The following is a 22,512-nucleotide window of genomic DNA, read 5'->3' as shown; positions in this document are numbered from 1 at the left end:
TTCAATTGTATTGAAGATCCATGATACAAGCATTGAATTGACCGCGTACCAATCTTCTAAATCATCAGAATCTGGATCAGGACACGTGATTGCTCCGTCCAAGAATCCCAGCTTCTTCTTTGATCGGAGAGAGACTCGAATGGCTTTTGACCATTCATCATAATTGTCGTCTTTCAATTGCACATGAATAATTAGGATTCCTGGATTATCATTAAGAGACAATTCATACGGGGATCTTTTCTTGCTGGACGAGCCACCGTCCTTTTCATCTTTGCCACCAGCCATGGTCCACTATGCTTAGGGTTTTAGGATCGACTTTTGTGAGATGTATGGCTCTGGTACCATGACAAGAACTTTGAAGGGAAAAACTTATCTCTTCATTGATTTTTGGTTTCATATATATTACAATAGATATGAACAAGAAAACAAATCAATCTCCCAAAATATGGTAACCATCCTACAGAGAAGGAAACTAAATAAATCTATATCAAGGAAAAATATATTTACAGAAACTATAGCTATATACTATAGATATATACTCAACAGTCTCTCTATTTTTCTCTCTCTTCTCTCTACTCAGAAATACACCCCACTAATCCCTTTACTTTTGAAAATGACCCAATTTAGTCACTGAACCCATTAATCTCTTCTCATCTAGTCCCTCTACTTTTGAAAATAAAATCAATAATTGCGTAGAACCATTTTCAAGAGTAGAGGGACTACTTGGGAGTATCTCTGAGTAAATGGACCAAAAAAGAAAAGAGAGAAAAATAGAGAGACCAATTCGGGTATTATATCATTTTTATAAATATATCGAAAATGAAATTTATATAAGATCCAAACATAAGGGTAGATATTTTTAATGCTAATGAAAATATGAAACGATGTTATGAAGAACAGGACAATAGCATCATCAAAATAGAAAAAGCAAGTAACTCAGAAGTGAGTTTTGTGTAGTTTTGGATATTTATTATTACAATGAAAAAGGCAGTTAGGATGAAGAAACTGCACTCAAATTGATGTATCACCAAGAGCTGCTGTAAAATTTCATTTTACCAAATCCAAGATGTTTGATCTGTTGCTGCATAGCCTTCCAGCCATGTCTGATGAACATGCACCAATTGGAATCCTTCTGAGTTATCAACCTGATAATCATATATATATATATATATAAGTAAAAAATCATATGAAAATTTCCAACTAAAGGAGCATTAATTTGCTCCGAAGTGAATTAGTGTGTATAAGTGGCAATTTCCAGAAATGGTCCAAAGTAATATCACTTCTAATAATACTGATATTTATTTATAGAAAACGTGAGTTTTTATAGATTGCTCAGTGAAAACGTGATTTTAGTTCAAAATCAAATCAAAATCAAAGCAAATGAACAAGGGCACTTAAATGATTTCCTCACTGATGCACAGAGTATTCAACAGTGAGATTAGCAATGGATGCAAGGGTAAAATGGTGAATTTATAAAAATAATTAAAAAAAAAATGGTTGGCTTTTGACCATTGGAGTGAATAAGCAAATATGAGAGAATGTATACAGGTATGCATTTTTTTCAGGGGGTATACATGCAAAACTTACAAAATTTTATATTAACTTTGGTAATTACCTTGGAATTGAGCAAGACTGTTGTAAGACAACATTGCCTCCCTCCATCTGCAACAAGAGGTAATATAATGTAAATCAACAAGCTTAGCAGTGATTATTTGGTTCTTCGAACATAAAAACGAAGATCATAACAATGCAACTCAAGTTTCAACTCTATTATGAAGATCCATGTGTATCAGATTTTGATGCTACATTATAAAAAGAAAGACATTTGATCACACTTAAAGAAAATTACACGTATTTAATATTATAAATGTATTACGTAACCAGAAGAACATCTATATAAAAAACTAGTAGTAAAAGCCTTTCAGTAAAATAAGTCTGGTTAATGGCCATGGAGTAGTAAAAACCACACCAAAGTGATGAAAACTTTCTTCATGATCATCAGTTACTCTGATGCCTAACTCTATCTAGAAACTTTTACTGAATTCCTAGCCAGGACGACTTTTGATACAAATGGATCATACAACCAGCATTTAAATTTCAGTTGGTTTGGAATAAAATAATTTCTGTTCCATCATTAATATACTCTTCCAAAAAAACAATTATTGGAAGCTGATGAACAACAGCTTCATAAATGTCAATTTGTCTCAGAAACAAAGTTAATTTAGCTTATAGAAAGTAAAACTCACCATTTATCTCCCACTTATCAAACTTCACCAGCCAAGCACCTGAGCCGATTTGTGAACAGGAAACCTTATCCACCCACACTCGAAACTGCTTCCCTTGTTTATCACCATAGCGTGGCCCAAATGTTCCTATGCATTGATGAAGGGAATGCTCAACTCCAGATGGATGAATTATGACCCCACCAGAACACTATCAATCACACAAAAGAGTGTTACAAATAATAGCAATATCATATTTAAAAGTTGATAAAGAAAGTTTAGCGTGACACAGCAGCATATCTATCTATATATATATACTCAGATAGTCAAAACCAAAACCAACTTGCAAGCTCTAAAATCATGACAATTAAAGATCATCAAATCACATTTGCATCTAATGCCAAGCCATAGACATGTTACTTGCATGCTTTTGTCATAAAGAAAATTAGGCAGGATGGGTGAATTAAAGTTAAGCGTACTGTAATATTTTTCAAATTCTGGATAAGCTCTTCAGACTTTTCAATTTCACCACGACACCACCTTTCGTGCACCAAATAAAAGTTAACCAATTCGTGGCCTGGGTTGAAATGGCCAGATTTGGTACTTGATAAGTCCACCACATCTCTAGGAGATACATTAGGACCAAGCTTGAAATGGCCAATAGCCTGGATAATGCCAGCGGCACACCTTTCAGTGGCATGGATTATTTTCGGATTGTCTTTGGCATTTTCAGCACGCCACTGCAACAATTCCTCTTGAGCATTGCTGACCTGAAAAAATAAAATGAAGAACATGATTCTCTGTGCATGCAATCACAAACAAACTTAACTCATTCAACCGACCATGACACCATGAACTTCCGGAATGCTGAAGAGTTCAGCATCATTGCCAGAGTCACCACAAACAAGAGTATTCACTGGTGGTTTCCCCATGGCTTTGAACTTCTTAAGCAAATATGCAAGAGCTTGTCCTTTTCCAGCACCTTGAGGCAGTATATCAAGATCCATTCCACCACTATAAATTATTTTCACATCCAACTGTTGCCAGTGAAGCCCAGTAAATACTTTAAAGTAAAATTATAAGCAGATAAGGAAGCATTGATGAATAGAAACAGTATCAAGTAAGAACAATTTGATCTCACCCCACGTTTCTCAAGGCTCCCTGAAAGAGACTTCATTATTTCCCGAGCATGCTCCTTCTCAACATAGAAGCTAACCTTGTGAGGTCGCTGCTCCGTTTCCGACTGGATATATACACAAATTATAAACAAGCTAGCTGGTGTTCATCCATTATATTCGACACACAAACCATAAAAACAAAAATTACTTGAAATTTTAGTTGAGAAAACTTGGATGTCTCCTCAATAACAATGTTCCTGTCCCACTTATTATTGAGATACTCTTCCCAACCATCATCTGGCACCATTGCTTCACCGTAAGTTATCTCCGTCCCCACAGACATTATAGTGATATCCGGAGTTAACATGGGCTTCTCCTTCCTTAACTCTTTGTAAAGCGTGGGAGACCTTCCAGTTGAGAACACCAACAGAGAATCATGACGGTAAGTGGATTCCCACAACGCATTAAACCTGAGCAGCGAAAGGTTCTCGGCGTCATGGTGATCAACCTGCATAAATGAAAACCATCAGCATGGTAAAAACAACAAATAGCATGAAGGTTTATTCACTGATCGGTGACAAATTCCAAAACATACCATTGTATGATCAAGATCGGAAACAATCATCAGACGTGCCGGATTATTGAGTCTATCCATAATTCAAGATACAGCAGAACCAAACCTTGCAAACATGCATTTCAGGAAGTCATTAGCATTCAACAAGATACAAAAATAAGCATTTAGAAACTGAAAAAATGATGAAAAAAAAAACTAAATTCACAACCTAAGTCTCCATTTCCATCCAAAATCTTTACTTGATAATCAATTCTTACATCCCGCTAAAACTAATTCACGAAAGAGATTTCCATTTCCACCCAAAATCTCAACTTGATAATGAATTCAATCATCATATCAAAAACTAATGTATTTAGGAACACAAATACTCCGAAACAAATGAAATCCCTAGCGACTGAGAACCTAAAAAACTAAAGAAATAAAAAAAATTGCGTCTTGAAATCAAAATTAAATCAAACGAATGAAAAAAAAAAAACAATCCTATGATATGAATTCCATACCGCAAGACCGATGAATGAATCGATCGGATTCCTGGAACCGATTAACAGATTGATTTCCAAAAAAAAGAGGACAATTTGATGGTAAAAAAGGAAGAGAAGATAGGGTTTGGGGAGTGGGATTGGAGCCAATGAATGGGGATAGAGATGAGAGGAATGGAATGGAAGGGATTCGATTTGGATCCAAATTCGTTGGCGGTTCTCTTGCTACGAATGATGATGATGAAGAAGAGGAAGAAGAAGAAGACAATTGATGAACAAAAAGAAGCATATGCTTCCTCAAATTTATAGAATTTAAAATTTTATAAATTTTAATAATTTGTTTTTGTTATTGTTATTTATTTATTTATTTATTTTGATAAATAGACGATAAACAAGCGCTCCTATTCAAGAAAAATTAGGGGCATGCACATGTATGAAATGCAATCGCAAATTCAATAAGCATTTATACCTTTACTATTGCGTGTATTTTGGGATTCAAGATCAAGTCCTGCACAAAAATGAATACCCTATGCAAGGGGGGAATGCAAAAATCATATTATTCAAAACTCAATTATAACATCTCTTGTCCGGCTTCACACCTCGAAACTCACTGATTTTATAGGTTTCACATCTTCTTAGCTTGAAATAATTGAAGAGATGGTCAAAACAAAACTAGGGGAGACGATGTAGAGTCTGTAGCTCAAATATTTATAGCACGTGGTTTTGAATCAAGTGGCAAGAGTTTAAATCCCTCCTAGTGCATAACCGGTAAAAAAAAAACCTTTCTTTTACCCCTAGGGTGGAAAAATCATAATTGAAATAGTCGAAGCAAAGTTATGCATCACCAGTAAGTAAAGAGGCGGTTGATTTTAAATTTATTTTCTGTATATTGTTTGGAATTAAAAATTTTTAATTTTTTTTTAAAGAAGCTCGTTTCCAATCTCTCAATTTTCATTTTTGATATTAACCTTAGAAATTATGAGAATCTCATAATTGTTATAAGATATACATATAGGTTTTGAAATATCATGCAAATGTTTTAAACGGTTGATAGGTATTATTAGTTTAGGCTTTTTTTTAGGTTTCCTTGCAAAAGCACTTTAATATCTGGGAAAAGCAATAAACTAATATATCATCTATGCATTTGTACACATATGCTTGACAAAGATATTTTAAGTGACATCAATGGAAAAGGACCCAATGGTGCTTGAAATACTTTTAAATAACCTCTAAGTCCTTACAAGTTTGTCCTACCTAATAAGTTTCCAAAGGTTTTTAAAACAGTACCTTCTCTAATTACTATTTTGTCTTTAATTGAATTTATTTATTTATTTTTAGTAGAACACCTTATTTAATCTTTGTATTTTACTCAATCGGCCCTTTTAGTCCCTATTTTTTAATTTGTCCTTAATAGATTCTTATATTGTCAAAATTAAACAAATTAAATTTAAATTGAGTAAAATATGTGAACTTAATAATATTGTCAATATTATTCTCAATTCCATTTGAATAATCACTGCATGTATGTTGTGATCTTTAACCTTTGTTCTAATTCCTGGCAATTTGTGTTCTAATTTCTAACCAGCTTTGTTCTCAAATCCATCTAAACCCAATTTCTACATGCAAACTTAATTTTTGTTTTAATTCCTTACAATTTTGGTTCTCATATCCATATGAAATCACTATGCTTATGAAAGAACAAATTAAGCACTATAAATGTGTTAGGTTGAAAAGATTAAACAATTTTTCATTAACACAAAACCTACAATGTACAAGGTATATATAGATACACAGTTATATAAATAAGGTAGCTATACAAATATAGATATACAGCTGTATACACAGCTGTATTCCCTAACAAAATGGAAGTGTTTCTCAACTTTAAACCTAATCACTTTATGTAATATTGATTTTTGTTCTAATTCCTAACAATTTTGGTTCTCATATCAATCTTAAGTCACTACAAGCATGTGAAGGAACAAAGCAAAAAACTATAGATGAAAGTGTTTCTGAACTTGAGCCTAATTACTACATGTAATATTGATTTTGGTTTTGATTCTTAACAATTTTGGTTCTCAATTCCATCTGAAATCATTATGCATGTGAAAAAACAAACTAACCACTATAAATAGAAGTGTTTCTGAACTTAAGCCTAATTACTACATAGTCTACATCTAATATTGATTTTGTTCTGATTCCTCACAATTTTGGTTCTCATTTCCATCTTAAGTCACTACAAGCATGTGAAGGAACAAAGCAATCACTATTAATGGAAGTGTTTCTCAATTTAAACATAATTACTACATGTAATATCAATTTATGTTCTAATTCCTAACAATTTTGGTACTCAATTCCATCAGACACAATCCTAATTCCTACTTGTAATCTTAATTCCTAACAATTTTGATTCACAATTTGATCTGAAATTATTACTTCATGGTTTCCATGTTCATGCTACCACCAATGGCTGCATGTCCACTGGTACTGTGCTCTATTGTTTTTTAATCTTTGTTGTTTGAATAATTTGTGTTAGTTTATTTCTGTTTATGATTTAGGACCACATTTTAATCCTTCTGGGAAGGATCATGTGGCACCTGAAGATGAGATTCGGCATCCCGGTGATCTTGGAAATGTGATTGCTGGTGATGATGGTATTTGTTTCCTTCAATATATGAATCATTTTAATCTTTGTTTGCATAATATTTTTGTGTCAGTGACTGCTAGTTTTACAATTTTTGACAGCCAGGTGCTTTGTTGTTGTTCTTAATGTTCCTCTTCTTCTGTTTGTTTCCCAATTCTTGAATTATACATACATATATATATATATATATATATATATATAATATGTCCTTGATTTATGTTTGCTTCCTCAGATTCCTGTTTCGGTGCCGAATTCGATAATTGGAAGGGCAGTTGTTGTTCATGCTGATCCAGATGAACATAGCAGTAACTTAGTTTTTACATCTATGTTTTTGAGTCTTATCTCTGTGATATCAAGTGATTTATGTGTGATTGGTAAATTACTATGTTCTTTTTATTATTCTCTGTTGTTAATATACCACAAGAGCTCTCCTTTCCTTTATTGATTGTGATATCTTTGTAGCATTAAATGTACTGTAGTCATGTTTTGTGTCCAACGATCACTTTCTATTGACATCAAATTTCTTGTGCAAAGTGTCCATGTCTTGCTTTGTAAGACCTGATTTGAATTTCACCACACAGCACGTAGAGATAGACATATGCGTAGCTGATATCATGCTTTTTCGCGTAGAGCTGTTCATGCCTCATTGAGAAAAACCCGGTTCGAATCTCAACAGCACACAAGATGATAGAGACATATGCAGTTAAAAGCAGTAACTCCACGCTTATGCATGCCTCTGACGTAATTCGTCCATTTTGTCCCAAAAAGTTTTATGTTTCGCAAACTGGCAACTCCTCCAAATCATATGAAGTAAAAGGTTGATTAAGAAACCCGGTTCACAACTCAGGAATGACCTAAAGATAAGGAATTGCACATCTCTTAAACATGCTAGAATTCTTGATAAATTCTAGTTTGCATGATTTATCATTCTATATATCCTCTTGATGGTTTACTCATTCAGATTTCTACAGACTAAACCAGGATGCATTTCATGTATCCGGCTTTTTCACAGGTGGACATGAGCTTAGCAAGACCACCGGAAATGCAGGAGCAAGAGTTGCATGTGGTTTGTTCCTTGCTTCCCTGTAAACACATTTATTCATTAATTAATTTAATTTCAAATATATCATTTCTTTGCTAATGAATTTCCACATGTTTTTCTTGATCACAGGATTGATTATTTTCGCCTTTTCGATGAAATATTTGTCAAATTTTCAGGTATCATTGGGCTTCAAGAATGAATCACTCACTAATGTTAACAGCTTTTGTTCTATCAGTACTTTGGAACAATGTGCTTTTCTTGTATGTTTTTTTTTGTAGATAATAAAAAAAAGGAATGCTTAATTTGTGCTTGAAGTATGAGTTATTATTGCATGATTTGCTTAGGATTATTTAAGTGTCATTTCCATGAAAATGAAGTAAATTAGTTAATATTTAATCTATTTATACATCTTCCCAATAGAAATTAATAAATCAAATTTAAATTTTATTCTCTATGGAAAGGAAAATTACAACATAACTCAGCTGAAAACCATAAATAATAGCTTTTTATTATAAGTTCTTTAAAATAAAAAACTATTATATAAACAAAAAACCATTAATCACAAACAAATCAACAAACTAAAAAGCAAACCAAATCAACATTTCACTTCATCTTGCAACAAAAGTATCATCCAAAGACATTCCAAGCTCAATCATCAACATAAAAAAAAATTCATCCTACAACAAATAAAAGAAAGATCATTCAAACATATTCCGAGTAATTCTTCATCCTGCTTAAAAGTTATCCAAACATATTCCAAGTATAATTCACCATCCTGCTAAAAAAACAAAACAAAATCTATGCAGGCTTTCCTTAGTTGAACATTATCACAAAAGAGATACAGGTAATTTCGGTATTCAAAAAAAAAAAAACTATCATCAAAAGATAGGCATGATACAGATAATTTGGGTATTCAACAATAAAACTATCATCAAAAGCTAAATGTGATACAGTTGATTTGAGTATTCAACAATAATCACATAAACAAAAGGTCGGTATTTTTCATCATCTCACCACGATCATCGATGATGCAAATATTACTTGTTTACACGTTACAAAGGACAAAACTGCCTTTTATTTCATGTATAGTGGTGTCTGTGTCGATCCTTGTCACGGTATGAGTGTGAGCTGTGGTATTCACTGCGTTCTGCAAAACAAGGAAAAAAATTTTCAGAATAGAGCAATATCACTTACTGAGCTATCTCGAATAATGACTTGACTGACTTTCATTATTGTTAAGAGAAATGTTGCACATACCTCGCAATGAATGATGCCGGGATTTCTCCGGATGCCCTGCATAATTAAGAGGCATATGACATCAAAGACGACGCCATGCTAAGAAAACAAGTTTCTTTTCTTATATATTTGCAAAAGAAATAAATAAATAAACAAGTTTTTCTTAGATTGGCATAAGTAATAAATAGATAGATGACAAGAATTTCTTAAATTGGCAAAATGAAAAAGCACATAAACAACAAGTTTTTCTTAGAATGTCAAACCAAACAAATTGCTAGATGACAAGTTTTTCTTGGATTGGCATAATATATATACATAATATATATATAGACAGCATGTTCTTCTTAAATTGGTGAAGAAAAAATCAAAAGTTTTTCTTTGATTGGAAAAGAAATAAATATTGTTTAAACGATTCTTTCTCTAGATTGACAAAAGAAATGAATATAAAGATAAGTTTTCTTAAATTGGCAAACTACATGAATATATAGATGGGGAGGATAATCATCTTTCTTTCAAAGGGAACATATAGAATTTTATATTAAAGTAATAAATTTTTCATTACGAAAACATCAAGAAAACCTAGTTATAGGTTTTCTTCTTTCCATCATAACAATCAAAGGTCTAACATAGATAGATTCCTAGTTTATACCTGTACTCTTGTCCTTTGCACGGTGACTCCTCTCTTTGGCCTTTTCTCTATCCCGCTCAGAATCCTTCTCTCGTTCCCGGTCCCTGTCAGAATCTCTACCTCTGCTGTCACGATCCGAGTCTCTACCCCTGCCATCACGATCTCTAGCTTTAGATCTTTCCCTTTCTCTATCCCGGTTCTTTTCCATGTTAGCATCAGATTTCTGATCACCCTTGGGTTTTGCAACCGGCTCCTCTTTAGTATCGTCTTCAGCAGGCACACTTTTGGTAGTATCATCATCATTTTTCTTCGACTCCAACTTGTCTAGGGCTGCTTTCAATAACACATCTTTAGATGAGCTGTCATCTTGATTATCAGCTACCAAGTTCGGAGTGCCATTATCATTTCCACCACCGTTAGACACAGTTTCCTAAATAATCAGGATCAACATATTTTAGGCATATATCGCAATTACATCTACAATAATGTTCCATTTTGTTATAACAATAAAAGGACCTGAATGCAATATATAAGCTACCTTAGATGCTTGAGCTTGGGGATCTTGATTTTTATTAGTTGATGTGAAGGAATCATTGTCTTTGTATACTGCAATATATTGTGCTTTCGGAAGACTGTAGAGATGCGCGAGGACTCTGCAAACCTCTTGCATGCCAGAGAGATCTGCATCAAAGACTAACCACCATGGTGGATTTTCAGGGAGTGGTACCTGGAACCGACGAGCTGCTGCATATACCACGCCACATGCTACCACTTCACTCTTGAATCGAACACAGAGAGTGGTCCGCAAACTACATAATATGAAACAAGCATCAAGAGATAAAATGAACAAATAATTTCCAACAACGAAAAGGTGCCTTTGCCAGCAAGAAAAGATATAAATGAGATACTAACTTCCCATTACTATGAGAACATAAACTGAAGATTTTTCACATAAACAGTAAACATCACCAGGATAACCGAAAGCATGTTTAGCTGCAGAAATAATTTTACTGAAGGACTCAAAAACCACCGAACAAAGGTTGACTGCAAGAGAGATGATCCAACAGTTACAAAAAGATTAAAAAAAAAGAGGAAAAAAAGCCAGATCACTCATTTTGCTCCCTTTCTATTTACTTACTGTGCATGAGATAAGCATCAGGGTTGATATAAAAAAGTGGGCTAACTTACAAAAGGAGGAAGATATTCACTGCCTTCCCGATATATCATAAGACCACTACAAATGGTAGACAAAGAAAAGCAAATGTAATTTCGAACCAAATTAAAAAAATGATCAATGGTTACAAGTAGATTATGATGTTTACTTTTCATTCAAGCATATTAAAGATTATTTGAAATGATTATTAAGTAGCATAAGAATACATATATTGAAAGCAGAATATTGTCATGATACCAATATCAGAACTGGAAGAACTAAATAACAATATCTGAACATCACAACCACCTCAAGAAAAAGATAAAAGAAAAGTCATCCAACACCTCAATCTGCACCATATCACTCATCAAGGTCCAGCAACTATTTCCAAAGTTGGCCATAAGGCATAGAATAAAATTAAAATAAACAATGGACAACTGCAAGCCTGCTACCAACAATAAGAACACTTAAAAAATTTAGCTGTTGAAATATTGAAGAGTGATATCAATAATCAACTAGCAAAACAATGGAACAGTATCAAATGTTAATTAGAAGCTATGATATAACACACTGAATGATACATTACCTGTCATTGGCTAAGTTCCAAGCTTCCTGTCTCAACTCTGTCGGGGTTCCAAGTGTTGCAAGGTAGTTGGATATGAACTTATGAGGATGTTCAACATGGCAGATGAAACCCATCTCCTTAAGCAAATGTCGCTCTGTTCTGATCAGATCATTCTTCAACTCAGAGTACTTCTGTTATCAAGAAAAATCAAAGAAGGATGACAGCTTAATAAGAAAGAAAAAAAAAAAGAACAGACACAATCGAAACAAGCAATTATCCCAACTACAGAATTCATACTGCAAAATTTTGAACAGAAAACATGCGAACAGTGGTAAAAGTAAAACAAGTCAAAAAAATCTTTTGCAGTCTAATCAATGCTAAAAAAAGCAAATCATACTACTTGGGAAAGAACATAAAACTCAACAAGTGTATAAAATCAACCGGGAGAACATATCAACCTTAGAGAAGACATCTAAATATTCAAGTGGCAAATTCTCCCTGCGGATCTCCATCCTATGGAACACGATGATAACTTGCTTTGCCTTCCTAGGACTCTCTTCCAACTTCGAAGCCAACCACACACAGCTTGCGGCAACCCTCTGCAACAAAGCTTATCTACCAATCAATTCAAATCCCAAATCCTATGAACATAAATACCAAGAGATGACATTTTTTTACCTTAACACTGAAACGGGCAAACGATTTCTTGCAATAAAATCGATGAAAGAGTACCTGCCCAGTTGCCATCACAGCTTGAGGCCTTATCATTGTCAAGAAAACCAATCAAAGGAGGAAAAAGATAAAATTTGAAGACAATATCCATTCTCAATCAACCAAAGAATCCAAGAAACACAAAGAATAATTAAAAAAAAAAAAGATACAATCTGAGAAGAATTCCGCTCTCCTGGATGAGATCACACCCATAGATCCTCAGCGTGGTCTCCGTGGCCTCATCAATGCCATCCTTCCGCGACGGCGAGTTCTTCAACTGCTCATCCGTGAGGTAAAACGTATCGATCGCAGTGTAGATCATCCCAATCGGCCAAGGCAAAAATCGAGACAATCTCTTCCGAAAATAAAAAAATAAAAACAAAAAAACAAAAAAACACCAAATTCACAAGAAACCCAACCCACTAAACCAAAGATTTTGGATGCTGAGAAGCCATTAGAGGATGATTTCTAGGGTTTGAGGGAGAAATGGAACGAATTAGGGTTAGGGTTTTTGAGATTTTCTCGAATAAAGAACGAAGGTGAAGGACGGAAGTGATTTTGAGAGATGTATATAATAAAATTAGGAATTATCAAGTTATTGGGCCCAAAGTATTACGAGCCGATTGATATGGCCCAAAAACAATGGATTTGGGCCAACCTTTTTGTGGATACGACCCTGTAAAATAATAAAATTATATAACATTTTTATTTTTATTTTTATTTTTATTTTTATTTTTATTTTTATTTTTATTTTCACATATTACACTTCACCTCGGATGAAGATGGTAGCTTACTTGTTCAAACCCCCTCCAAAAATTTTTACAAATATATATATAGTATATTATATTGATTAAGTCATGGTCATTTTTTTTTTAATAAAGACAATAAGCGTGGCTTTTACAAAAGAGTTGTTAATGACAGGTGAGTACAATGGTGCACTAATTACCATGGCTTATCAATTCTCTACAGATATATTAACTTGTCAGACATCTCATACCACGTGCGATTAAAGCCATACTACGTGCACACCCACGAGATTTTTAGAAACGAGCTAATAAAAAAAGAAAATGACATTACCCCAATAATATACCGTGATTCTACAATGTCTCACAGTGTTGCAATAGTACAGCCAACCCCAAGGATTCGACCTTAGATTTACTTATTCACCATTCTACTAATAATCCACTACACATGATTGTTTATATTTTATTTTTTTTTTATACTTTCTTCGGTCTAATTTGAGAAGCTTTTTATCTTTCTTATTTGTCCATCTAGAAAATTTATGAAACATTAAATATTATTTTTAAAAATTTATCTTTATATTTAATTTACTTTTACAACTTCTAAAAAATTATATTCAACTACATATTTTATTAAATCATATTTTAAATAAGAGTAATCTTGGAAAGTTAATATAATTTTTTATAAATTTTAGATTACCAACTAATTTTAACTAACTTTCTTAATCTATGTGAATTTGTTAAAATGTACAAGTAAAAAAAGACTGGAAGAAATATTACGGTTTAAATTATTTTAATAAGTAGGTAAGCTTTGGTTAATTATAAGTAATGATATTTTTACCAAATAGATTTCCCGAATGACGTGGATGTCAAGTTGGCATCCATGTCAGCATCCACGTCATTCTTTCTTTATTTTTTTATAAAAAAAATTAAATTTCTTTTTATTATCTAAATACTAAATTTAAACATTTAATAGTAAAATATAAATATGTAAATGATAAACCAAAAACCCCTCCCTAAACCCTAAACTGGAAATCACAAACTCCGGCAGGGGGTTTGTGATTTCTTGTTTAGGGGTTAGGGCATGGGATTTAGAGTTTAGGGTTTATGGCATAGGATTTATGGTTTAAGGTTTAGAGCTTAAAGTTTAGGATTTAGTATTTATTATTTAGGGTTTAAATTTTTAGATTTTTACGGTATAGATTTTGTAGTATTTGGGTTTATGATTTTAGATATAATTCTATAATTTTTTTTTAAATTTTAAATATTTAAAAATTTTTAAGGTTCAAATTTGAAGTTTATATAAAAAAAATAATGACGTGGATGAGGATGTGGATGACAAGTTGGGCATCCACGTTATTCGGGAAACCTATTCAAAAATGAATTAACTATACCAACGGAATAAACTATGAATATTTTTTTTATAAAACAAAATATATAATAATAAGAGTAATTAGCAATTAATATTAAATAAAAAAGAGGGTAAGATGGTCATTTAGCCAAAGAATCATGGGAACAAGAGCTTCCAAAATTCGGAGTATGTGCACAGACTAGAGCATTTGATTTACAACTCCGAGAATAATTAATTAATTAATTAATCTTCTTTATCAATAATAACAACAATAATTAATACTAATCAAATTTATCATAGTTTAGATTTCTCGGTATCTTCCCATAATTCTTCTTTTATATTTCTTAAATATCATTCCATTTAGGGAAAATTACTGTTCACCCCTCGTAATTTTCAAAACTTCCCAAAAACCCTCTCCTACTTTTACACACCACCGGACGATTCTTCCATAGTGTTTAACTTCCCTTTACCCCCTACTGCTCACTTCAAATGGGTCCATGTCTGAAATCCCATTTTTGGCCCTCCCGAAAAATGGTGGGAAAGGAAAGCGCCAAATCACATCACGTGTTCAACCTTTCAGGGCTTTCTGCGGTTTCGATAGACAATGCCAAGGAGTTACATTACATCTTGTTATTCTCCTCATTATCATACCCGAAATATATAAACTCTGCTTTCTAACGTAAAAATGAAATTGATTTCCATCGGATTGGTCAAGTGCACTTCATCTTCAAACGAGATGTAGTCGATTTTATCTGTCGAGGCAGAGCATGTGCCATTGTCGTCTTCTCGCTTATGGTTGTAAAGTTGTATTACGACGAGAAGAACAAGAATTACTGACGAGTTCATTTTCGTTGTAAAGTTCTTCCTCGTTTATGGTTATCTATTTGTATATTTTTAAATAATGTTTAACTATTTGCTATTATCCGCTTTAAATATTTTTACTAATATGTTTAATAATTGTCATATCCGCTTTAATACTTCCCATCTCCGCTTTAACATTATCTTTACATGTATAACTATTCATAAACGCGTAAATTCTCAAAAGTCTCTCAGAAACGGTGATCTTTTTCGCTTGATCCGAATTGTTGGCATGTGGCACGTGGCAGTGGCAAGAGTTAGGTATCCCGCTGCGTAAGAATTAATGACCGGATTAATTCTTATGCACGAGAACATAAATTTCCGAACACCCGCTCGCTCTCATCGCCAATGCTCGCCATCGTAGTGCGTTTAACTTTTTCTGGACACGAAGAGTCACCGCCGTGGACTTCACACCATAACAACTGGGAAGAACCCTCCCTACATGGACAACCACCCTCGTCGTCCTCATCATCCTCCTCCTCTTCCTCCTCTTCCCACGGACAACCACTCTATCCGAAAGGATGTTTCGTGAGCCTTCTTCCCTTATCTTGAGAATCACCAGCCGTAATCATCGAACCAGTTAAACTATCTTTTTCGCCTGCCGAAGTCCCTCCTCATAATCGCCCTCGAACGCAGAGGATTCTCCAGTGATGGACTGACGGAAAGCAATTAAGAGAGCATTTCGACTTGGGTATGAAAAGAAAAGTTTTCACATATCATGCGTGATCATGAGGATTCTCTAGAGGAGGGAGATCAGCTGAAACATCCTTTAAAGACTGGGATTGACATTTACCACTCGAGACTTTCTCGTTAACGCTTTAAGAAAACGACGTCAGATGTATCAACTCGTTACGCTCGCGTTTAACTATCGATCGTCGCTTTAAGTCCCTACCACGACATATCGATTAATAGTCGCTTTTTCATGAACGTGTGTTGTTTAACCTTTTTTTAATGTCATGACGTCTTTGCAGTTCAAGTTGATGCGCTTGTTATGCAACCGCTGTGAGCATTCGAACGCATGCATACACTTGTTTCGCTATACCAGGGTCGAGTCGTGAGCGTCCAAAGTCCGAGCGGACGTCAGTAAATGTTGTAAATGTCTAGAATTCAGAATGTCGTAAAATGTTGTAAATCTTTGTAAAATGTTGTAAATGTTGTAAATCTTTTATAAATAAAACGAAACAATCGTATTTTGACTGTGAACTTCGAAAATTTAAACAGAGCCCTAGTAAAAACAATGTGGGAAACAAAAAAACGTCATTGTAAACAATAGAAAAAGTTAAAACAATACTCAAGTTACTCTTTAAACAACGACAACGGTGTTTAAGAAAATACGTAAATATGTTTAAAACAAAGTGACCCAGGAGGTACCCATCTAGCAACGCTATTGTCAGATGAAAGCATTCAATTTAAACAATAACATATTATTTACATGATATAGACTTTAGTTAAACAGATTAACCGTTATTTTAAACACTATATGTATACGTTTAAACATAAAAAGCTCGACGCTTACACAGAGACTCATGTTGAGTCGAGAACTTCTCATTCGAACGACGACAACATGTCTTCCTCACGACAATGACATATATTTCCCTTTTTGCCTCTTGGGATGGAGGGAAAAATACCGCCCAATCACATCACGCCTAATCTAACCTCTATGCATCAACTCGCAAGACTTTTTGTTCTGCGCTTCCGACTGCTTTGTTCTTTACATCTTCTACTTCTTCTTCGTCGCCTTCGCTTTTGTTCTTCATTTCATTTGGTTTTCAGTACGATTTGGTTTTCGAATCGATATATTATGGAGAGTTTTTGTGGTATTGCTAGATTCAACTGGGGAGGAAGAGTGCTAATGTTCACTGCCTCGACTCTTTGGGAATTGGTGTTAGACGAGATATGTGAGCGATGGGGTCCTCAAGTTTCTCTTTGTCGAGTTAAGTCTCATCACACCGGATGGATATAAAACGGTTTGCCCAATAGAAAAACGATGTTGACTTCCATCTGATGTGCTCACGTCCACTCCATCTTCAAATGTGCCGTAGTTGATCTTGTCGTCGAGACGTAAAATGTGCCATCACGAATCCTAATGAAAACTGAGGTTTACTCGTTGTAAGTTCCTTTTCTTTTAATTATTTCAAACTGTTCTGGGGTCATTATCGTTTTAAATACGTCCGCTCACGGTTAACATATCGTACTAGTCCTTTACGTTATTAGTTAATTGTTTAAGTATTTAATTTAACGCTTAACTATTGTCATTATCGCTAAACATTATATTCTCCGCTTTAACATATCGATCTTTCATTCGATCGAAGTGTCAGCAGAATCGTGATTCCGCGAGTGCTCCCCATTCATCCCCATGACGACCTCGACGGCTGGGATGTCTTCCTTCCTCGCCGATCATTCTGCGTTGTCGCTCGATATTGGTCAACGCTTTGACTGTCGAACATTTCGTGGACGTATCTAAATCATGCAATCAAAAGGAATTTTTGACTTCAAATTCATAAAGAACTAAAAACATCGAGCGACGTGAATGCGCCGCCGATGGTCGTCGCTGGCGCCTTCACGCATCAAAAGAGTATAACAAAAATACTGTAATCAAGACACCAACCCGTCACACACTTGCGCGGGGTGGCATAGGTTCGACGCCACATCCGAAAAGCGCCCAAAACGGGTTAGCGCATCGAGTGATTCGTAAGCTCGCGACCGGCCCCTCGCATAAGCCATCGACATTCGTATGACACGTTATGGAACATGGTGTCCACATACCATACAAGCGTGTTTGGTCAGAAAAAGAGTACGCCCGGTGGTCCTCGACTGCAAAGTGACATCTCCACCATGATCGCTTGCTTGTACGTGATAAGGCGGTCGAGACAACCCTAGCAGTCATGCGAGCGATGGAGAGAGATCTAGCGATCGCTTTTAAACGCCAGTATCTTTCTTCACAGGTATCAGGATTCAAGAGGGCTCAGGCCGTCAATTTGCTCGGCTCACGGTACTCCACCTCCTTGAAAAATATCGGGCACACCACCGCGCCACAGGAAAGATGGTAACAATGGTTTTTTTCCATCGCCGCCTCTCAGATATACTCGATAACCCAGACCGACGCCAATCGACTTTGGTTCATATCTAAGTCAGGGCGACGCCTTATACGGTGCCGAGATTATCATGAGATAATTACCTTCGTCTGACAGTCCAAGGGCCTCAGTGAGCAGAATCATGGTAGAGTCTTCCCCTTCTTCGCCATACGCGCATCGCCTTCGACATTTCGAGGCCAATTTTACGAAAAGCCAACGCCGACTGTGGAAGGCATCGAGGGAGCGAGTGCCGGTCTATATGCTCCGCATCGCGCCGGGCATCCACGGCTAAAGACTTTCGGCTGATACCGCGAATCGAACCGGCAGCCATATCACCCGTAAGCTCATCACCGGTCGATTAATAACGGATATGGCACATCGGGTCGAATTATCTCGCTCGGAGGTGATCGCTGGGGTGAGATGTATTCGAACGTCGCTGAGTCGCTCAACGCTGATCAAGGAAGCTCGCCATTTACCTCACGACTTTAAAATGGTCGACTCTATAAGGTCTCGCGAATGTCGATTTACACTTTAACATTTAGTATTACCCTTTAAACATTCTCAATCTTTGCTTTAATTACACTTTTCTCGCCTTTTAAATATTAATCATTTCTGCTTATTTAATTACAATAATGTTTAAACATGTCGACGAATTATTTAACCATCACCGCCTTTGTTTAACCTTATTTCGCTGGAGTTCAAGTCGACGCGCAGTATGTAAACCCATGAGCAAGCGCAATCAAACGGGAGACCCACTTACGCCTGACATACATTCGGGTTAGAGATCATCGTTGAGGACACCAAATCTTCGCTAGTCTGGTCGTTAGGTCGACGATCGCACGTGTGATCGACCAACGCAAAGAATCTCCGCGGATCCTCGCCATCGAACTTGTTCATGCTCGGCTATGGCAAGTTTATGGTATCCTCGCAAACATGCTTGCGCATGAATAACGCGATGCACACCAACGACATCGATGCATGAGCTGTACTTCACCGTCGATAATTACAAACCGCATACACGGAAGCTATATTCCCCATACCCGACGACGACAGCCTCGCACGGAATCGCGAGCTTGCTTGCGCGACCGCTGCATTAGAAGGCGCACCGGGCGCCTATGACGAAAGAGGATCGAGTCGCAAGCTGCTGACGTCCGCGAAGTTACATCGCAGCCTGGCCGCCATGATCCGGCCACAATCGATCGATCTTGCAATGAAACTGCCGCCGACTCAGGCATTGTTAATAAAACCGACGGCTTTGACTGTGGAAAACATTGCGTATTTATCAAATCTAATCGAATGTATTTACACCGAGACATTGTTATTTTAAACGGACACAATCAGAATTTGAAATATTTCAACCGATGTTTAAACGATATATGGCATATTTAAACAATGAAATGGAAATGACACAACTACAATGTAAATTAAACAATGAAATGAAACGACGAAATTTTAACTCGCCTACATCAAAACAAACAAAATTTATATCGAGATATACAAGTCATGTTCTTTCAAAAACAAAACACAACGAATCGATTGAGAGCAATCTCCTATTTAGTTAAAACTCGATGTTTAAACGCATATACTATATTTAAACAACGAAAGTGAAATGTACACAATCACAACGTAAATTAAACAATGAAATAAAAACCGAATGGAATTTAACCCGCTTTACAATTCAAAAACAAACAAAATTTACATTAAGATATATAAGTCATGTTCTTCGAACACGAAAACAACTGAATCGAATTTTGTCCGCATTTACATTTGAAAAACAAAATCGATACCGACATACAAGACATGTTATTCAAAAAATGAATTTAACCCGCCAGCATGTACCCCCTTTCGCTCACGGACGCCACGCCTCCCTCCTTAAGTACGCGGTAACATACCGTAATCCGAGGTAAGGAACGCCCGTCTCATGAGAGCAGTAATCTCTCACCCCACAAGAATCGCTCGATAAACCGCATGACGAGACGCGCGCAATCGACGCTCCTTTGTTTTTGGCGGGTTTTGCCGAGCACGAGCGGTACTTTGTTGCCGCCGACCGCTTTAACTCCATATCGACTAATAAAGGCTCGAATAGATTCCACTGCGAGATACGCAAGTCGAGATTAGAATACCGATTTAAATACCAAAATGTGATATTAATCTGACATAATTAAAGAACTTACCATGTCCAACGCTGTCCTTATCGCACTCCCTGATACGAAGAATAACGCCTCAGATTCTTTCATTTATCATCGTCCCGTGACGACTTTACATGGAAGTCGCCATTCATGATTATCGGGAGGACGATAATTAACTTCATGCAGTCATGCACAGCGATCCCCGATCATAGCCATAATCGCGTCATGTGCGCCGGGTCTCCGCTTGACATAAACAACAAGTAAGCTGTCTCGATGACTGAGGCGCATGTGAAGGATACGGTCTTCGCTCACGACTTTCAGACATACATAATGAAAAGCGTCCATCACATCATCAGCTGACCATCTCCTTCCCCTCAAGGCAGCAGTATAACCTCGTCACAGTGGAAATGACAGCATATTCTTCCACACGACGATGTCGAGGTTAAACGATAATGTATATTAGAAGCATCATATCAGAAATATTTAAAATGATATTATCAATCGTTATACGATATTATATATAATTAAACGAGAAGGCTAAAACTTAAATGATAACATAATGGTATTAAACACTATTAGGTAATAGTTAAACACTATAAGAAACCCTTTTAAACAATATCATAAAAACGTTACACTTACCTCGTCCATAGAGCACTCGAGGAAGATCCCTCATCAACTCCCTCGTCAGATTTGTTAAGACGACTCAAAGCCAACCCATTTCTTCTTCTTCGAATAAAAAGCTTTCCCGAGCCGTCCCCGTCCAATTTTCGATCGGCCTCGATCATCTCTCTCGCTGCTCTGGCTTGGGTCTTCATCAAGATCTTCCTTCGACGCGGGATCGATGGCGACAAAGATCAACCGCAGTAAACATCCTTACATCTGTTGTTCTTGTTGTGATCGTGTCTCGCTTCGACGTGGGATCGACTGACGACAAAGATCAACCGCAGCATACTTCCTCACATGGTTCTTGCGTGTAGGGATTGCGTCCCGCTGGTCAGCAGATCGCTTCACCACTGGGCCACTGCGAACGGATCTCGACGTATCTTCTCAACCGCGCCACGACAACAAAGATCATCGAGACACACCCTTAACTTGTTCTCGACCTTCGTGGATCGCGCTCCATCTGATGCCGCATCTCTGCAAGATTTGGCCCACCTGCCGCACGATTTCATCGAGAAGAGAGTCAACGACCTTCCTCAACCGCGCAGAACGTCCCACATCATCTACGACGTCCCTCCACCGTCACGGCTATGTCATCAACGGGCGACGACTCAAGAATAAAGATCACCGATGGTGTTGCTATTGTTTCATCGTCACCATGCCATGGAGACAGAGGCAGATTGTTCTCCTCTTTTCGCAAGTCTCTTCGAATGTGGCCGCCTTTGAACGATCCTTCCCGACGACGCCGCCGCCGCCACTCCGACGCCTGCTCGTCCCCGGGCAAGCCCTGCTCGAGGATGGCGCACCGGCCGCGAACGCCCTTCCGCCTCCACACGAGCGATATGTCGAGGAAACTCTGCCCATCAATATCCGTACGCCCGCATAAGAGTCATGCGTGACATCTTCGCCCAATGTCACCGCGGGCCGCCACTGGGCCTGGGAGGGGCCGCCATGGCTCTGGGGGACCGCCGCTGTCGTGGTAGGGGGTTGCTGCAATCCGGTAGGGGAGGGCTCTCCTGGCCGAGGAACGCTGCGCGCGGTGGGTCGGAAGTAGGAGAACGGGCTGGGCCCACAAGCACGATGGAGGGTCGCCCTCTCATCCCGCCGCGAGCAAGTGGTTCCTGAAAGCAACGGCATCCATCCGCTTGTCAGCGCCAACAAATATTTCTTCTTCAAAGATTCACGAACCAAATCGAGAAACTAACATATGTAAACCAAACAATTTTCACGAGATCATTCATTTTAAAACTATAAAAACTATATATTTAAACGTTATAGAATATAATTAAACGGAGAACAAAATATTTAAACCAAGATGTAATAAGAGTTAA

The 22,512-nt window shown here is 36.7% G+C and overlaps 4 protein-coding genes across 5 annotated transcripts in view; 2 read left to right on the top strand and 2 right to left on the bottom strand.

The window, feature by feature from the left end:
* Positions 1–887: 887 nt before the first annotated feature.
* LOC120263839 (probable sucrose-phosphatase 1) lies at positions 888–4,664 on the bottom strand. The gene is made up of 9 exons (XM_039271816.1): positions 4,415–4,664; positions 3,936–4,020; positions 3,549–3,848; positions 3,364–3,465; positions 3,065–3,259; positions 2,702–2,992; positions 2,247–2,433; positions 1,616–1,662; positions 888–1,145 (listed from the first exon to the last, which is right to left on the bottom strand). The coding sequence occupies exons 2-9, from the start codon at positions 3,993–3,995 to the stop codon at positions 1,053–1,055; spliced, it is 1,275 nt and encodes a 424-aa protein (XP_039127750.1). The 5' UTR covers positions 3,996–4,020; positions 4,415–4,664; the 3' UTR covers positions 888–1,052.
* On the top strand, positions 4,547–8,275 carry LOC120263246 (superoxide dismutase [Cu-Zn] 1-like). The gene is made up of 8 exons (XM_039271114.1): positions 4,547–4,609; positions 6,351–6,419; positions 6,826–6,874; positions 6,949–7,044; positions 7,108–7,139; positions 7,267–7,331; positions 8,036–8,100; positions 8,253–8,275. The coding sequence occupies exons 1-8, from the start codon at positions 4,547–4,549 to the stop codon at positions 8,273–8,275; spliced, it is 462 nt and encodes a 153-aa protein (XP_039127048.1).
* Positions 8,276–8,865: 590 nt separating this feature from the next.
* On the bottom strand, positions 8,866–12,919 carry LOC120263702 (cyclin-L1-1-like). Of its 2 annotated transcripts, XM_039271669.1 has the most exons (9): positions 12,789–12,919; positions 12,540–12,724; positions 12,337–12,418; positions 12,117–12,257; positions 11,680–11,849; positions 10,479–10,749; positions 9,962–10,370; positions 9,334–9,369; positions 8,866–9,223 (listed from the first exon to the last, which is right to left on the bottom strand). In XM_039271669.1, exons 2-9 carry the CDS (start codon positions 12,689–12,691, stop codon positions 9,156–9,158), a joined length of 1,329 nt encoding a protein of 442 aa, XP_039127603.1. In that variant the 5' UTR covers positions 12,692–12,724; positions 12,789–12,919; the 3' UTR covers positions 8,866–9,155. The 2 variants fall into 2 exon arrangements, with proteins under 2 accessions (XP_039127603.1, XP_039127602.1); XM_039271668.1 differs by having other exon boundaries at positions 12,540–12,919.
* Positions 12,920–22,132: 9,213 nt separating this feature from the next.
* The window catches only part of LOC120263245 (superoxide dismutase [Cu-Zn] 1-like), a 4,052-nt gene continuing 3,672 nt past the window's right edge, over positions 22,133–22,512 (top strand). The window contains exon 1 of the mRNA XM_039271113.1: positions 22,133–22,231. Within this exon, the coding sequence (XP_039127047.1) occupies positions 22,133–22,231 (99 nt within the window). The remainder of the gene's footprint in view (positions 22,232–22,512) is intronic.

This window comes from Dioscorea cayenensis, chromosome 6 (genome assembly GCF_009730915.1).
Source record: "Dioscorea cayenensis subsp. rotundata cultivar TDr96_F1 chromosome 6, TDr96_F1_v2_PseudoChromosome.rev07_lg8_w22 25.fasta, whole genome shotgun sequence".
Taxonomy (NCBI): Eukaryota; Viridiplantae; Streptophyta; class Magnoliopsida; order Dioscoreales; family Dioscoreaceae; genus Dioscorea; species Dioscorea cayenensis.
The sequence above is the reverse complement of the archived record's forward strand: the minus strand, read 5'-3'. Positions and strand labels throughout refer to the sequence as shown.

Bases quoted from the DNA above. Each gene is read 5' to 3' on its own strand.
- LOC120263702 (XM_039271668.1), bottom strand. From the start codon at position 12,691: ATGATCTACACTGCGATCGATACGTTTTACCTCACGGATGAGCAGTTG. The intron at 12,419-12,539 runs GTATCTTTTTTT...GACAATGATAAG, and splicing joins AGCGGAATTCTTCTCAGATT to GCCTCAAGCTGTGATGGCAA. The intron at 12,258-12,336 runs GTAAAAAAATGT...GCTTTGTTGCAG, and splicing joins TTGCCCGTTTCAGTGTTAAG to AGGGTTGCCGCAAGCTGTGT.
- LOC120263246 (XM_039271114.1), top strand. From the start codon at position 4,547: ATGGGGATAGAGATGAGAGGAATGGAATGGAAGGGATTCGATTTGGAT. The intron at 4,610-6,350 runs GTTCTCTTGCTA...ATCAATCTTAAG, and splicing joins TGGATCCAAATTCGTTGGCG to TCACTACAAGCATGTGAAGG. The intron at 8,101-8,252 runs GTTTGTTCCTTG...TCAAATTTTCAG, and splicing joins AGGAGCAAGAGTTGCATGTG to GTATCATTGGGCTTCAAGAA.
- LOC120263839 (XM_039271816.1), bottom strand. From the start codon at position 3,995: ATGGATAGACTCAATAATCCGGCACGTCTGATGATTGTTTCCGATCTT. The intron at 3,466-3,548 runs GTAATTTTTGTT...GTATATATCCAG, and splicing joins TTTCTCAACTAAAATTTCAA to TCGGAAACGGAGCAGCGACC. The intron at 3,260-3,363 runs GTGAGATCAAAT...CACTGGCAACAG, and splicing joins GGAGCCTTGAGAAACGTGGG to TTGGATGTGAAAATAATTTA.